This window comes from Hemitrygon akajei, chromosome 1 (assembly GCF_048418815.1).
Source record: "Hemitrygon akajei chromosome 1, sHemAka1.3, whole genome shotgun sequence".
Classification (NCBI taxonomy): domain Eukaryota; kingdom Metazoa; phylum Chordata; class Chondrichthyes; order Myliobatiformes; family Dasyatidae; genus Hemitrygon; species Hemitrygon akajei.
In genome coordinates, this window is record NC_133124.1 from 189,571,904 (window position 1) to 189,590,226 (window position 18,323).

Consider the following 18,323-nt stretch of genomic DNA (forward strand, 5'->3'; position numbering starts at 1 on the left):
CGAAGTGTTCAGTCCAAGAGCGGTCAAACGTTCCTCATATGTTAACCCTCCTATTCCTGGAATCATTCTAACAACTATTTAGACAGGTACATGGATAGAAAAGGTTTATACTCGAGAGGGATCTGGGCCAGATGGGATTAGATCAGGTAGGTATTTGTTTGGCCTGAACAAATTGAACTAAAGGGCCTGTTTTCATGCTGTACACGTCAATGGATCTCTGACTAACTGTGACATGCAGTCACCACAAGTATTTCTTGAACGCTGAGTATCTTGAACAGTTTTCATTTTATTTCCTTTCTCAAGTGTTCTGTTATATTTCCAGTGAGAATTGAGCAATCAGTAAAAGAAAACATTTTATGTTCTCTGTATATGATTAAATTCCACAAAGCAAATGAAATGGAATTTCTCATTTTACAACTAGTGGCATGTGATGCTGATTCACACAAAAGGCAATGACCATAAAAGTCAGAGAGAATACCTACATGTTCCTTCTTCCCAAGGATTTTCCTCCCATAGGTCTTCATAGTCATACATCTCATCAGGTTGAGTCTCCTTGGGTTGCACTGAAATACATACAGTCCATCATTAATCACCCAACATTCCCAACGCTGAGGCCTGATTCACATGAGCAGGTTGTACACCGGACTTTCCGAATAGATTCTTTCATCTAAGCTCTACCCTGGCATGGAAGCGGTTCACGGGTGTTCTCAGTCCTCCTTGGATAAATCCCCGTTGACTCCTGGGCATTCCCAGCTCATGACGGTGAAGAATTAGCGTTTAAGATGGAATTGAAACTGGTGGGCCCATTCATCGGGAATTAGGGGCAATAAACGGCAGATGTGGACCTCAACCTCGCAACTGCCCACCAGCCTGTCCCATTAAGAATTTCTTGCTCCAACCATAGGAGAGTTTGAATTGTAGACAACAGCCTCAGTGACTACCCCAGAGCTCAGCAAACTCGAGTGGAAACAGGTGTTCCTCCTTCCTGTAGGAAAGCCTAGGAAGAAGAAACCCCATCTTTTAAATCTCCCTGATATATCTGCCTGTATCACCTCCCCTAGTAGTGCATTCCACTCACTCTTTGTGTAAAAAAACACAACTCTCGTCCAATCACCTTAAAATTATGCCTTCTCTTATTAGTCATGTCCACTCTGGGAAAAGGACACTGGCTGTCCACTCTGTCTATTCTCTTTGTCATCATATACAAGTCTCCTTTTATTCTCCTTCACTCCAAAGAGAAAAGTCCTAGCTCTCTCAAACTTTCTTCACTCGCTCTCTGATCCGGGCAACATCCCAATAATCTCGTCTGCACCCTCTCTAAAGCTTCCCCATCCTTCTTATAATGTCGCTTTGCTGCTGCTTGAGTGCACGGTGACGGGGGGGTTGTCGCTTTGCTGCTGCTTACATGTGGGAGGGGGAGCTGGGGGTTCTAACATTTACCTGTCATTCATTCTTCGGGGCACTCCTCTGTTTTCGCGGATGGTTGCGAAGAAAAAGAATTTCAGGATGTATATTGTTTACATTTCTCTGACATTAAATGTACCCATTGAAACCTATTGGACTGAGCACAATACTCTAAGTGTAGTCTAACCAGAGTTTTATAGAGCTGCAAGATTACCTCATGGCTTTTGAACTAAATTCCCCAACAGTGTAAGCCAACTTCTTAACCACTGTTGCTTCATCCCTGTTCACTGATTTGTAGAGTTTAATTCTTTCTGGCCAACACCACCCTACGAATTTGGACAGAAATTTTAAGGGATCTCTAGATGTAGAGCCTAAGATCCCGCTGTTCATCCATACTGCTAAGAATCCTGCCTTTAACCTTGTTCATTGACTTTGTTTGACATTCCAGTGAATCCAGATTGAACTCCACCTCCCACCTCTCAGCCCAGCTCTGCATCCTATCAATGTCCCATTGATACACAATCCACAATACCATTAACCCTCGTGATGCCTGCAAACTTACCAACCCACCCTTCCACTTACTTATCTGAGTCCTTTACAATAATCACAAAGAGCAGGGGGTCCCAGGACAGATCCCGGAGGAACACCACCAGTCACCAGCCTCCAGGCAGAACATGTTCCACCTACAATCACCCTCAAGCCAATTCTGAATCCCAGCAGCCAAATCTCCCTAGACCTAATGGCTGCTGAATTTCTGAATAAGCCTAGCATGGGGAATCTTGTTGAATGCCTTACTAAAATAAATATATACCATATCCACTTCATCACATTTATAGCACTACAAACACATTTATCAATTTGATCTGCGTTTGTGAGACATGCCCTGGGACACGTCGGGACACCCTGGGAAAACCGCTGCGGTCACGGGATCGATGCGCAAATTCCACAAGGACAACACGGGACGACATCAAGTCTGAAGCCGAGTCACTGCAGCCCCCTTCGCTGTGCTCCCCCACCAGCCCGTGCTGTCTTGTTTTATTGTCGACCAAGTTTAGCATTTTCAGTAACTTCAGCTTTTGTTCCTTCCTCCACAGTTAATCATGGGCTCATGGACCATTTGCCCCACTCCTGTCAGGGAGGAGGCTACGCGGCATCCCAGCCAGGACCATAGAGGGTCCCACCCACCCTGCTCGTTGTCCATTTGCCCCACTCCTGTCAGGGAGGAGGCTACGCGACATCCCAGCCAGGACCATAGAGGGTCCCACCCACCCTGCTCGTTGTCCATTTGCCCCACTCCTGTCAGGGAGGAGGCTATGAGGCACCCCTGCCAGGACCACCAGACTCAAAAACAGTCACTTTCCCCAAGCAGTAAGGTTGATCAACTCCTCCACCCACTAAATCACCCCGTCACACCCCCACCACCACTACTTTATTATTTCCTGTTGGAGTTACCTTATGTACAGACAGTCCTGCGCCTCGCTTCACTCTATGGACATACAATCAATCTCTGCATGTAGGTACTCTCAGTTCCATTAACTGTGCTGTTAACTATTCAGGCTAACAAAATGGCTTTTCTGTATTGTTATTGTGATTTAATGCTGCAGTGGGTTTCTGTGTCTGGAATGTTTGGGTTATAACTGCAGATAAGGGGGGGACTAACCAATGGAGAATTGTTATGCTATCTTGTATGTGTGAGCTGCGTGGGAGTTCACGGTCTTCCTCGGGAGGTGAGTGAGGAGGACGGACGTGTGAGGAGCGGACAGAGGTTCCAGGGCGGCGGATACTGGACATCGGTGGTTCGGACGGTGGCTGAAGGCTCAGAAGGTCATTGTGGGTGGAACCAGAGGCGTGAGCTCCAACGTATTAAAATATTATGTGCACAAACTGATAAACTTACTGATTTGGTGCCTGTAGGTTATCTGTTTCTACTAACCCATCACTAAGGAATAACTATAACGTTGTAATTACTTATTCACCTTTGGTGTATTGTCTGATATTTGTGTTGCGGGCATGTACTGGGGGGGGGGGCATTCCACTGTATTTACACTGAAGTACTGCATTGTTGACGGGGCAACGGTGGTTCACCCTAGGCGATTGGGGGTAAATTGGAGGCACAGATGCTACATGTATCTTATGTATCTATTCTTTACCTTATTGTGCTTTTATTTTCTGCTGCATCGGATCCAGAGTAACAATTATTTTGTTCTCCTTTACACTCGTGTACTGGAAATTACATTAAACTATCCCGAATCGCCTTTATCTTCACTGGTTTTGATGCTGAGATACATCCTAGGAAGTGCTGGGACACATCATCAGTGATGCAATCGGGTGTTTCGGGCCTTTCAACATCAGACTCCCTCACCCACGTGACCCAGCCAGGATCGGTCAGGCCCCGGCTTGAATCCCAACTATCTCTTGCAAGTCCCTGCTCCAGGGAAGCTGATTGGAGAAATGTGAACACCCTGGGAAAATCAATACGGTCACGGGATCTTAGGAGGAGATTAATGGAGCTTAGGAGGGTCAATGGCACCTAACGGCGACTCCTTTGCTTGCATCTTCGGAAACAGCTCTATTTCCATCTTTAGTATCTCTATTTTTCCCTTTCAGGGTTCTTTTGAGGACCCTGACCTGGAGTTACACGCTGACTATGGTTCCTTGCGGGAATGGGACCCACTCTCGGGTTCCACAACTGGCCCTCGTTCAGCACACCAAAGGCTCGGCCTAAGAGTCCGGCTTGAATTCGGAAGCCTACAATCTCGGGACTCTGGAGATGGGCGGATCGAGGGTCGGTGTCACAACAGGGGGAGTCGGGATATCTGCTGTGGAGACCCGGGATCTTCGCAATCTTCAGGCACAGAGCTTGAAAAAAGCAACGTAGTGTACTTTTTATATAGTAAACCAGCGAGTTGTTTGTTATGTCTACCCACCCGCTGGGAAAATGGAGACACCTCCTTCTCCCTCATGGGGGGGGGGGGGGGGTTATGTCGAATACTGGGTGAAACGCAAAATCTCTGGGGTAACTGTAAGTCTGTGTCTTTGCTGACGCTTTGCTCACGCTTGAGTGCTTGGAGGCGGGCACCGATGCATTTTTTGCCGGTGGGGGTTGTGGGGATTGCTCGCTGCCGCTTATGCACAAGAGGGAGGGGAGCTGGGGGGGGGTACTTTGGGGTTCTAACATTTAACTGTTGTTCATTCTTTGGGGCACTCCTCTTTTCGTGGATGGTTGCAAAGGAAAAGCATTTCAGGACGTATATTGTAAACATTTCTCTGACATTAAATTGGACCTTTGAACCTTTGAAACTGTGGTACATGTTAAACAGTTAAAAAAAGCCAAAATGAATAACTGCAATAGGACTTGCCATGGACTTCAGTGGAAATGAAAACCGGGAGAGATGTAGAATAGGCTTCCAATTCCCCATCACCCGCTCTACACGGTCGCCCAATTTCAAAATTATCTCCACAGTAAGGATTCCAAATAACTTCAGTACTGTGGTTGTATTGTTCACTCTTTAGGGCTCGGGGACATTTTACACTGTAAATGCAAACTCAGTTCACGAGGAATTTCTATCCCATTAACCCCGAGGTGACTGGGACCACAAACAAAACATCCTTTGCTTCCTTGAGGGCAGAGCCTCAAGTTGCTGCACCTCATGATACCCGAATGAAACGCAGAAGGATGTTACATTTCTGGGTGGAAACTGGGAATAAAGAAATTAGAACAGAAGCCCTTGTGAATTTGTTTCACTTTCTAGGTCACCGTGTTAAGTTAATCACCCGGGTACATCCTTGGGATTATCTGTGGCCGCTTTCAGTCACCCATGTAGAGGCGAAGATATGAGGTTTAGGTGGCCGTTTATCAAAAGTGACACAGCATTGGAACAACCAGACAACTAGAGAACTACAGTACTTACACTTTCCGTGCTCGTCTGTCTCAACCTCTTCAATCTCCAACTCAAACTCCAGTTCCTTTTCAAGTGTGTCAAAAGGCTTCTTTGGTTTTGCCTCTGGCTTGCCCCATCCATCTGAAACAAGGAGGAAAACTTGGGAAGAATAATCCCTTTTGCACTTCACTACACTGAACTTACTCACTTGCTAGTTTTGTGGAAAATAGGCTTACTTGTACTCACCCAAGTGAGAGATCACATTTCAACAAAGCGAGGAGCATTACTTATGTTATACTAAAAATTGAATAGGTATATTTTAAATGTATGAATTTTGAATTTTAGCAGAGGTGAACTTCACATTTCCTTGTGAAATAAAGGTATAGAATTGAGTGGTGGCCTGGATGAACATTGTCCTTCCATCTACTCTCTCTGGGATTTGCTCAATGGAAAAGCATCCACCTTTTCCCATTTGGCCTGGTAACTTAAGGAGTTGAAAAAACCGGTGAGTTCCCTGGAACACTGTGGTTCATAGTCCAGTTTAGAAACCAGCCAAAATCTAGGCTGACTCTAGACTGGAGAACTTGGGAATTCTTCCAGTGCCTGAACCAACACTTATCTCTCAACCAAGACGTGAAACAGTAAATTCAGTACTTTAATTTTTTTTTGGTATTTTTGGGAATTTATGTCTGATGTTTTCCCTACTATAAAGCACTTTGGAATGATGCCTTTGAACTGCATTATATGAATGCAAGTCATTCTACTGCTCTCTTCTGTGGTGCTAGCAAGAGTTCAGACAACAGCTTTCTTTCCTCTTGAGTCAGATTATGTATTCAAGCCTCGCTCTAGAGATTTGTCAAAATGATGTAAGCTCTCTGAAGAAGTAGTGAGGGTTTTCTCTCCTGTCTGAGGTCTACGAGGGGTGATTGATAAGTTCGTGGCCTAAGGTAGATGGGTTATACAGCTCCCGTTACATGCACATGCAGTTCAACTCTTTGAGTGAAAATACAGAAAGTTTGAAGTTAATAACTCATCTCCTTCTACCCTAGGGCATGAACTTATCAATCACTCCATGCTGTGGACCACTTCTGGAGGTCCAAAACGCCGACTTCTACAAAGAAGGGATCCGTATGCTCCACAACTGCTGGACTAAGTGTGTAAATGCAGGAAAAATAAATGTGCTAGGTTTTCTAAAATTGACTCCTTCTACCTTAGGCCACGAACTTATCAATCACCCCTCGTATTCTTCAAAAAGACAAGCTGACAGACCGTCTATTTTCACTGGTGAAGGTAAAGGCCCTGTGGTACTATTCTGAAGGAGATGAAGGAAGTTATCCCTGGTCACACAGAATCCAATTAGTCCCATCCCTCAGCTTTTCTTCACAGTCTGAACTTCGCTTTTCAGTCTGAAAACAACAATAGAATCTTCTTCCTCCACTTTTTCAGGCAGTGGATTTCCCCAGCCACCTTAAATCTCTGCTTTTGGGTGTCATCCCTTCCATTAATGCCAGAATTTCTCTTCCTGTATTTGTCCAGACCATTCATGAGCAAATCGCTGAACCTTTTCTGTTGAAGGAGAAAAGCAGGGCTATTCAAACCCATCCACTGAACTAATGTTTCAATAACCTCCCAGAGCCCACACACCCTTCCCAATGTGTGGAGTGCAAAACTGGACACAACTACGCTGCTTCAGGCTGAACATATTTATAAAAGTATTTTGTTCTCTCTGCCTCTGTTTATTAAGCTCTTGAACCAAAATGACTTTTTAACCCCCTTTTCAAATTACTCATCCTCTTTCAAAGCCTTCAAAGTCCGCCCCCTGTTCTTGGTCAATGCTTATTGTGCAACCAACATCCTAAACACAGATTATTTCATGACTGTATTGCTGTTAGTGGGACGTATCCAAGTGAAAAATTAGATTTTCTAACATTGCAGCAATTGTCAGAGTAATTGAATGTAAAATGCTTTGAGACAACTGGTAATTTGGCATTCAACTGAATTACTGTGGTTTCTTTTTCACAGGGCCTCAGAATTTAGACAACTCAAGGATGCTGTTTGTGAGGAACTGTCTAATTCCATTCCTCACCCCTTTTCAGAACTCTTCTCTTTTAAGTTTTTAACCAATTTCTTTTAAATTAAGTTGTGATCTATCTCACTAACAACTTATGCTCTGTTCTAGTGATCATTCTGAGCCCAGTCTTTTCCAATCAGTAAAAACAACTATTCACTATTGACCATCTAAACCATTAGGAAAACTTGCTTTAGAAACATCTTCACCGTTTCTTTTCTTTTTAGCAGAAAACGTCCCATTTCTTCTGGCTGTTTTAAAAAAATTTAGTTATATAGTTTTAATTGAAATAAACTTAAGTAGCTCAAATTAAAATATTTGTGATGTATCCATCTGCTAAGAACCCAGAGGACATATGTATGTGAAGCATGACCTTGAAACTGGAGTGATCTGCTAGGTTGAATATCTAACATTTCTTCAAAAGCCTGCTTTTGTTTGATTTAACAATCATATTGTTGAAAAATAACTTTGTTATTTTTCTGAATATATGATTCTGGGACACAGAGGATGATTCATCCCACAGGAAATCTCTTCAACTTGCGTTGGCTTTCGCTGAGGCAATCAATTATACCAGTTTTGCAAGATCTCTTCCCGTCAGTATTTCCCAGACCAAATTCATGATTAATTCCATGTCTGCATTAACATAGCAACAAATATTTTATCCATTGTCATGAAACCTCAGTACTACAGGAGCAAAGCTATCTAGTTAGTAGCTCAACGCTTTCTCTGTGGAGAAGCAAAGTTGTAAACACACATTCAGTCACATCTTCATCGATTCCATAATCATAAATCCCTCCATATGACTCCGTTGGCAATTCTGAGGGCTCTATAGGTTTGCCTGCAAAAGAAATAGAAAGAAAAAGTTCAGTACTTTATGTCCAATAATAGAATTAACCCCTGTGTAGAGAGCACAGCAAGGAGTTCTCACATAAATCAAAGTAATTGCAGAAATAGAACTGCACAGCTCAGAAAGATTCTATTTTGTCCACGGAGACCATGCTAGTTTTCATTAAGAACTATTCTATTAGTTCCTTTTACTTTCCCATACACTCAGTTCCCCCCTCCACCAACACCATCCACCTCCCATCCATCCCATCCCAAATGCCCCCACCAGTCCCCTATTTCTCCATGGCCCTGTGAACATTTCCATTCTGCTTTGATCATTTTAGGCAGGGGTTTCCAAGTGCCAGATGAATGATAAGAATATCCCTTTGAGCTTGTACCAGTCATCAGCCTGCATTGATCGCTGACTGATTCATGTTAACCTTTTCTGTTCCAACCTTGTCCTGTTTTATCGAGGTGTGCTGGATTCAGAGGCTGCACCCTAGGGCAGCAGTTTGCAGCGTAATACTAGCACAGTGCCAGCAACCTGGGTTCGATTCTCACTGCTGCCTGAGAGGAGTTTTCCGTTCTCCCTCTGGCCGCATGGATTTCTTCCAAGTGCTCTGGTTTCCTCCCACGTTCCAAAGTTGTACGGGTTGGTAGGTTAATTGGTCACAAGGGTGCAATTGGGTGGCGCGGGCTTTATGGGCCAGAAGGGCCCATTACTGTGCAGCGTACTCTGAATAAGTAAATAAAGGTCTTGCTCCTTTTGGAGATCTTTGGGTGTGAAGCTCAATGTTGGTGTGATACAGCTATGTGAAAGCAAATTACTTGGTCTAAAGCACTCTCCCTTAATTTCTTTTCATTGAAGTCAAGTGTACATGAGGTTAATGTGGTTCATATACAATAACCCCCGGCATTAACCAAATGCAGTTGCTTGACTTGTTCTCCCACCAGGCCTGAATTTTGCCTTTCTGTTCTTTTTTAAACACAAATTCTTAATGCAAAGTTTCATAATTTCTTAACACGCACAAAAGCTGGATGAACTCAGCAGGTCGGGCAGCATCCGTTGAAATGAGCAGTCAACGTTTCGGGCCGAGACCCGTCCTGACGAAGGGTGACTGCTCATTTCAACGGATGCTGCCCGACCTGCTGAGTTCATCCAGCTTTTGTACGTGTTGATTTACCACAGCATCTGCAGTGTACTTTGTGTTCATAATTTCTTATTTTTCCTTAGTTTCTTTCCATGATGCAGATACCTTTCTATATTTCCATTCTCGCCTTTGCAGTTCTAAGTACATAAACAAAGGGGAAATTTTAAAAAGGCACACTCTTCCTGAACCGCCAAATCTAACCTCGTTTCAGAGGGTGGCCTAGGTTCCCACTGCCACACTCAGTAGTGGGATAGAATTAATTTCTTTCTCTTTACGTGGACAACCTGGGAGGTTAACCATAAAGTGAAGTGAAGCTGAAGAAACAATGCTCTGAGCTTTTTGGCAATAGAAGATCTCCTGGTCCTTGGAACAGTGAAACACTGATGGCCAACTTCAGCAGGGAAACATGGAGAGCCATCTCCTACCGATCCGGTCTTCATAACCTGACTCCTCTAAGCAACAGGAATGATGCAGTGAACCTACCTGTACTCTCCTTCTCTGCCGTCTCTTTTGTCACCGTGTAGTATTCTTTAAAAGGAGGTGAAGTGAAAGGCTTGCTGGGGGAATCTGTCGGCCACAGGTCATAAGCATCTGAAAAGAAAAGATATTTATCAATGCATTCATTCTTAAAAGTAGCTTCACCCTTGCAATATTTCCCAAACCTGGTGGTGTGGGACCTAAGGTTTCTATACCTCCTGCAGGAGAAGCAAGGGAGGATAGTGAGGTTCTTACTAATGGATGCTGCTTTCCGATGGTAGTGCTCCACGTAAATGTATTCAGTGGCGGGGAGGGTGGTGCCTGTATCTACCACTTTCTGCTGTCTTTTTAGTTCCTGAGTATTGGTGTTTCCGTACCAGGGCATGATGCAACCAGAAACAGAATCAGAATCAGATTTAATATCACCAGCATGTGATGTGAAACTGGCTGTTTTTTCTCATCGGTACAATACAATGCATTGACAGACTGATACTTTATTGATCCCAAAGGCAATTGCAGTAATACAGGTGTCCCCACTTTACAAATGTTCACTTTACGCCATTTCGCTTTTACAAAAGACCTGCATCAGTAACCTGTTTTCGCATTACAAAGAGGATTTTCGCTTTTACGAAAATTTTTCCCATATAAATGAATGGTTCTTGGCTTTACGTCATTTTGGCTTAAGGAAGGTTTCATAGGAATGCTCTACCTTTGTAAAGGGTGGTGGGGGGGAACACCTGTAGTAATATAAGCTATAATTACTAAAGGGTATATACAGTGCCTATAAAAAGTATCCACCCACAATCCTTGGAAGTTTTCATGTTTTATTGTTTTACAACATTGAATCACAGTGGTTTTAATTTGTCTTTTTTGACACCGATCAACAGAAAAAGACTCTTTGGTGTCAAAGTGAAAACAGATCTCAACAAAGAGATCTAAATTAATTGCAAATATAAAGCACAAAATAATTGATTGCATAAGTATTCCCTCCCACCTTTAATATGACACACCAAATCATCACTGGTGCAGCTAATTGGTTTTAGAAGTCACATGATCAGTTAAATGGAGATCTGGGTTTGGAGACCTGTGTGCAGTCAAGGTGTTTCAATTGATTGTAGTAGAAATACACAATCTGGAAGGTCCAACTGCTGGTGAGTCAGTATCCTGGCAAAAACGACACCATGAAGACAAAAGAACACTCCAAGCAGTTCCACAAATAAGTTATTGAAAAGCACAAGTCAGGAGATGGATACAAGAAAATTTCCAAGTCACTGAATATCCCTTGGAATACAGTTAAGTCAATCATCAAGAAATGGAAAGGATATGACACAGCTGTAAAGTTGCCTAGAGAAGGCAGTCCTCAAAAACTGAGTGACCATGCAAGAAGGGGACTAGTGAGGGAGGCCACCAAGAGACCTGTGACAACTCTGGAGGAGTTTCAAGCTTCAGTGGCTGAGATGGGAGAGACTGTTGCCCGGGAGTTTCACCAGTCGCAGCTTTATGTGAGAGTGGCAAAGAGAAAGCCACTGTTGAAAAAAAACTCAGATGAAATCTCAGCTAGATTTTGCCAGAAGGCAAATGGGAGACTCTGAAGTCAGCTGGAAGAAGGTTTTGTGGTCTGATGAAACCAAAGTTGAGCTTTTTTGGCCATCAGACTAAACACTATGTTTGGCGTAACCCAAACACTGCACATCATCAAAAACACACCATCCCTATGAATCATGGTGGTGGCTGCATCATGCTGTGGGGATGCTTCACTGCAGCAGGCCCTGGGAGGCTTGTGAAGGTAGAGGGTAAAATGAATGCAGCAAAATACAGGGAAATCCTGGAGGAAAACCTGATGCAGTCTGCAAGAGAACTGTGACTTGGGAGCAAAACATTTTCTCCAAGCATAAAGCTAAAGCTACTGAGGAATGGCTTAAAAACAATGAAGTTAATGTCCTGGAGTGGCCAAGTCACAGTCCAGACCTCAATCCAATTGAGAATTTGTGGTGGGACTTGAAAAAGACTGTTCACTCACAATCCCTATGCAATCTGACAGAGCTTGAGCAGATTTGTAAAGGAGAATGGGGGAAATATTGCAGTATTCAGGTCTACAAAGCTGATATAGACCTATCCACATAGACTCAAGGCTATAATTGTTGCCAAAGGTGCATCAACTAAATACTGACTTGGAGGGGGTGAATACTTTTGCAATCAATTATTTTGTGTTGTATATTTGTAATTAATTTAGATCACTTTGTGGAGATCTGTTTTCACTTTGACACAAAGAATCTTTTTTCTGTTGATCAGTGTCAAAAAGCCAAATTAAATCCACTGTGATTCAATGTTGTAAAACAATAAAAGATGAAAACTTCCAAGAGGGGTGAATACTGTGTGTGTGTGTGTGTGTGTGTGTGTGTGTGTGTGTGTGTGTGTGTGTGTGTGTGTGTGTGTGTGTGTGTGTGTGTGTGTGTGTGTGTGTGTGTGTGTGTGTGTGTGTGTGTGTGTGTGTGTGTGTGTGTGTGTGTGTGAAAGAAAGGAAGTGTTCATGGGTTCATTATCATTCAGTAGTCTCGTGGCAGAGGAAAAGAAACTGTTCCTGAAATGTTGAGTGTGCATGTCTTCAGGCTCCTGGACCTTCTCCTTGATGGCAGCAATGAGAAGCGAGCATGTCCTGGGTGATGGGGGTCCTCAATGATGGATGTTACATTTCTGAGGCATTGCCTTTTGAAGCTGTCCTGGATGCTAGGGAGGCTCATGTCCATGATGGAGCGGGCTGAGTTTACAAGCTTCTTACCCTCCATACCACGCAGTGATGCAACCAGTCAGAATGCTCTCCATGGAACATCTGTAGAAATTTGCGAGTGTCTTTGGTGACATACCAATTTTCCTCAAACTCCTAATGAAATATAGCTGCTGCTGTGCCTTTTTAAAAGAATTGCATTAGTATGTTTGGCTCAGGATAGATGCTCAGAGATGTTGACACTCAGGAACTTGAAACTGCTTGCTCTTTCCAATTCTAATCACTCAATGAGGACTTGTGCGTGTTCCGTCAACCCACGCTTCCTGAAGTCCACAATCGATTCCTTGGTCTTACTGACATTGAGTTGGACTACTCTCCACTGTGCAATTATAAAGGTCTTTGCTAGCACGTTGAATCTGCTCCAACTTCTGAAAAGCATTGCCGTGCCTCACTTGTGACGACATTTAAGTTCTGACCTCTGGACAGATCCTTTGATATGACAATGCCAAGGAATTTAACTCTACTGAGCCTGCCAGCTCCGTTTCCCTATTGAGGGCTGGCTCATGGACCTCCAACTTCTTGCAGTTGACAATCAGCTCTTTGGTTTTGCTGATGTTCTGTGAGAGGTTGTTGTTGTGGCACCATTCAACCAAGATTTTCAATCTCCCTCCTTTATTACACTACAACCATCAGACTCCGGAACAGGTGTAATAACTCCAACCACCACTATTCTAAACTGATTCTACAACCTGCAGACTTTTTACAACTCATGTTCTTGCTACTTTTTGTTTGCACAATTCACCTTCCTTTGTACATTGGCTGGTTGTCAATCTTTATCTGTTTACATACAGTTTACAAAATTCTATTTTATTTCTTCTTTCCCCCCTCCCCCCCCCCCCCCCCGTAAATGGCTGCAAGAAAATGAATCTCAAGGTAATACATGGAGACATACACCGTATGTACTTTGATAATAAACTTAGACCATAGGACATAAGGCACAGGAGCAGAATTAGGCCACTCAGCCCATCAAGTCTGCTTCCCCATTCCATCATGGCTGATTTATTATCCCTCTGATCTTCATTCTTCTGCCTTCTCCTGTAAATTTTGATGCCCTGACTAACTAAGAACGTATCAATCTCCACTTTAAATACACTCAATGACTTGGCCTCCGCAGCCATCCTTGGCAATGAATTCCACAGATTTAGCACCCCTGGCTAAAAAAAAAGACCTTCAAGTCTCTGTGGGCATCCCTCTATTCTGAGGCTGTACCCTCTGGTCCAACTCTCAACCACAATAGGAAATATCCTCCCTATCTAGACCTTTCAATTTTGATAGGTTTCAATGAGATCCCCTTCATTATTCTCAATTCTATCCAGCACATGCTCAAAGCCATCTAACACCCCTCGTATGTACCCCTCTCAATCCTGTAATCATTCTCATGAACCTCCTTCGACCCTCTCCAATGGCAGCTTATCTTTTCTTAGATAAGGGACCCAAAACTGATTAAAGTAGCCCAAGTGTGGTTTGACCAAAGCCTTAGCTTTAAATCCTTGCTCTTATATTCCAGTCCTCTTGAAAATAAAGCTAGCATTGCATTTTCCTTCCTACCACCAACTCAGCTTGAAAGCTAACCTTTAAGGAATGTGTAAGGACTTCCAACTCCCTTTTTTCACCTCTGATTTTTGAATTTTCTCCCTGTTTAGAAAGTAGTCTATGCCTTTATTCCTTCTACCAAAGTGCATGACTGTATACTTCCCTGCACCATATTCCATCTGCCGCTACATTGCCCACTCTCCACAATCTGTCCAAGTCCTTCTGCAGGCTCTCTGCTTCCTCAACACTGCCTGATCCACCACCTATCTTTGTACAATGGTCTGCAAACATGGCCACAGAGCCATCAATTCTGTCATCCAACTCATTGACATATAATGTGGAAAGAAGCAGACCCCACACCAACCCCTGCAAAATACCACTTGTTACCAGCAGCTAACCAGAATAGGCCACCTTTATTCCCGCTCTTTGCCTCCTTCTAGTCAGCCAATCTTCTATTCATGCTAGTATCTCTCCTGTACTACAATGGGCTCTTAACTTATGCAACAGCGTCATATGTAGCACCTTGTCAAAGGCCTTCTTGAAAATCCAAGTAAACAACATCCACTGACTCTCCTTTGTCTATCCTGCCTGTTATTTCCTCAAAGAATTCCAGAAGATTTGTCAGGCAAGATTTTCCTTGAAGGAAACTGTGCTGACTTTGGCTTACTTAATCATGCACCTCCAAGTACCCCGAAATCACATCCTTAATAATGGACTCCAACACCTTCCCAATCACTGAAGACAGGCTAACTGGCCTATCATTTTCTTTCTTCTACCTCCCTCCTTTCTTAAAGAGCGGAGAGACATTTGGAATTTTCCAGTTCTCTGGAACCATTCCAGAATCTAGTGATTCTTGAAAGATCATTACTAATAATTACTAATTACAATCCACAATCTCTTCAGTTACCACTTTCAGAACCCTAAGGTGTAGAACATCTGGTGCAGGTGACTTATTTACCTTCAGACTTTTAGCTTTCCAAGCACCTTTTCCTTAGTAAGAGCAACTACACTCACTTTTGCCCTTACCTCAAATTTCTAGCACACTGCTAGTGTCTTCCACAGTGAAGACTGATGCAAAATACTTATTCAGTTCATCTGCCATTTCCTTATCCCACATTACTACCTTTCCAGTATCATTTTCCAGCATTCCAATATCTACTTTTGCTTTCTTTTACTTTTTATATACTGTATCTGAATAAGCTTTTAGCATCCTCTTTGATATTATTGGCTAGATAAACTTCATATTTCAACTTTTCTCTTAATTTTTAAAATTGCCTTCTATTGATTTTTAAATCATTCCAATTCTCTAGCCTCCCACTAATTTTCGCTATGTTATCTGCCCTCTTTTTGGCTTTCATGCTGTCTTGTCAGCCACAGTTGCCTCATCCTCCCTGTAGAACGCTTCTTCATCTTTGGATGCATCTATCTTGTGCCTTCTGAATTCCCTTAGATACTCCAGCCATTGTTATTCTGGCATCATCCCTGCTACTGTTTCCTTTCAATCAATGTTAGCAGTTCCTCTGTCATGCCTCTGTAATTCCCTTTAATCCACTGTAATATCGATACATCTGATTTTATCTTCTCCCTCTCAAAATGTGGAGTGATTTCTAACATATTATGATCACTGCCTCCCAAGGGTTTCTTTACCTTAAGCTCCCCAATCAAATCTGATTCATTACACAATTGCCTTTCCCAGAGTGGGCTCAACCACAAGCTGTTCTAAAAAGCCATCTCATATGTATTCTACAAATGCTCTCTCTTGGGATGCAGCACCAACCTAATTTTCCCAATCTACTCGCCTATTGAGATCCCCCATGACTATCATAACATTGCCCTTTTTACCTGCCTTTTCTATTTCCTGTTGAAATTTATAGGGCACATCCTTTTGCTACTGTTCAGGAGCTTGATGGGTCCCATAAGGGTCTTTTTACCCTTGCATTTTCTTAACTCTACCCACAAGGATTCTACTTTTTCTGATTCTATGTCATCTCTTTCTAAGGACTTGATTTCATTTTTTGCCTACAGAGTTACCCTACCTTCCCTGCCTACCTGCCTATCCTTTCGATACAAAGTTTATCCTTGGATGTTAATCTCCCAGCTATGAGCTTCCTTTAGCCATGTCTCAGTGAAGCCCGTGACATCATGGCTACTAATCACTGCCCATGCTACAAGACCATCTACCTTATTTAGGAAACTGTGTGCATTCAAATATAGAACCTTCAGTCCTGTATTCATCACCCTTTTTGATTTTGCCCCCATATTACACTTCAACTCATTTTGCCCTATCATCTGCCTGTCCTTCCTCACAGTCTCACTACACACTGCATTAACCTAGAAACATAGAAAACCTACAGCACAATACAGGCCCTTCGGCCCACAAAGCTGTGCTGAACATGTCCCTACCTTAGAACTACTTAGGCTTTGCCCATAGCCCTCTGTTTTTCTAAGCTCCATGTAGCCATCCAGGAGTCTCTTAATAGACTCTATCATTTCCGCCTCCACCACTGCCACCACCAGCCCATTCCACACACTCACCACTCTGTGAGTAAAAAAACTTACCCCTGACATCTCCTCTGTACCTACTTAAAAGCACCAAATAATATTTGTATAATAATTGCCCCATCAGTCTGGTTCTCATGCCCCTGCCAACTTAGTTCAAACCCTCCCCAACAGCTCTAACAAACTTGCCCATAAGGATGTTGGTCCCCCTCGGGTTCAGGTGTAACCTGTCCATTTTGTGCAGGTCATACCTTCCCCAGAAGAAGATCCGAATGAAATCTGAAACCCTGTCCCCTGCACCAATTCCTCAGCCACTCATTCATCTGTACTGTCATCCTATAGCTGCCCTGTCTAGCAGGTGGTACTGGGAGTAATCCAAAGATTACTACCTTGGAGGTCCTGCTCTTCAGTGTCTTTCCTAACTCGCTGAGCAGGACCTCTTTGCCCATTCTACCCATGTCATTGGTGCCAATGGGCACCACGACCCCTGGCTGCTCACCCTCCCTCTTGAGAATCTTCTGCAGTTACTCTGAGACATCCTGAATCCTAGCACTTGTGAGGAAACACCACATTGGCTTCTCTCTTGCGGTCACAGAACCCACTGTAAAAGTAAAGAATTTACTTTGAACTTTTGAATTTTGTAATATTTAATTAATTTAGTTAAAGAAATGACCCTGCTCCCCAGATGAAACCCAGGACCCTGGTTCAGGATTTGCATTTTCTTGATATTTTCTGTTGTAGTTTGTCCATTAAAACATGGCATCTGTTAGTGAATTATTGTCAGATCCATTTCCTTCTCCCCTTGAGTCTCCAGTGCTTCCTCCTTGCCTGTTGGAAACTCAGACTGAGCAACACACACAAAATGCTGGAGGAACTCGGTAGACCAGACAGCATCTATGGAAAAGAGTAAACAGTCGACGTTTTGGGCCGAGACCCTTCTTCAGCACTTTGTGTGCATTGCTTAGATTTCCAGCGTCTGCAGATTCTCCTGTCTTTGTGCTATTCAGATGGAGGTCTATCTGTGGGCTTTCTGTCTAGATACAACATCTGCATTAATTTGTAAATTTTCAATATCTGAATATCCAAAGGATTAAATAGATCTTATTTAATCCAACCTTTATTTAAATCCACCTTTATAGCTGAAACATTGCTGCTCTTTTCTCAATGATTCCATTGATGGGATTAGTCAGTACTTTCACTGTGGAGTTGGACTGCGAATCCACAGTAGTTTGTGTGTGACAATTAAAGTAACAATGTTTGAGAGATCCCTGTAAGAAACCTAATATAATGTGGATATTGGTTGTATTTTACCTGAATTCTCTGCTGTCGGGAGCCACCTTAACATTCAGTCCCTCCACTCTGGGCACAATTGAGGCTTAGTCAAGAGCTTTTTCCAAACCTAACACAAAAGGATCAAGGACAGCAAGCCCAAAAGAATGTTACCATCTAGAATCTTTCTAAATCTGCAAATGCATAACAGTTCCATCTTCCCATTAGGTCCAAATCCCGGGAACTGCATACAGCAGGCACCTTAATGCTGTCTTAGCAAAATCCTCCAGATCCTAGTCCTCCAACTATCCTGCAGATCCTAGTCCTCCAACTATCCTGCAGATCCTAGTCCTCCAGATCCTAATCCTGCAGATCCTAGTCCTCTGTACAATGAGAGCACCTGCTCTACTCAGTTCAAGAAGGCAGCTCTC

The 18,323-nt window shown here is 43.1% G+C and overlaps 1 protein-coding gene across 1 annotated transcript in view; it reads right to left on the reverse strand.

The window, feature by feature from the left end:
- The window catches only part of LOC140733656 (inactive carboxypeptidase-like protein X2), a 117,570-nt gene that overhangs the window by 76,839 nt on the left and 22,408 nt on the right, over nucleotides 1–18,323 (reverse strand). Inside the window, exons 4-7 of the mRNA XM_073057283.1 lie at nucleotides 9,813–9,920; nucleotides 8,108–8,191; nucleotides 5,316–5,426; nucleotides 483–563 (exon numbers count right to left, since the gene is read on the reverse strand). Coding sequence (XP_072913384.1) covers nucleotides 483–563; nucleotides 5,316–5,426; nucleotides 8,108–8,191; nucleotides 9,813–9,920 — 384 coding nt within the window. The remainder of the gene's footprint in view (nucleotides 1–482; nucleotides 564–5,315; nucleotides 5,427–8,107; nucleotides 8,192–9,812; nucleotides 9,921–18,323) is intronic.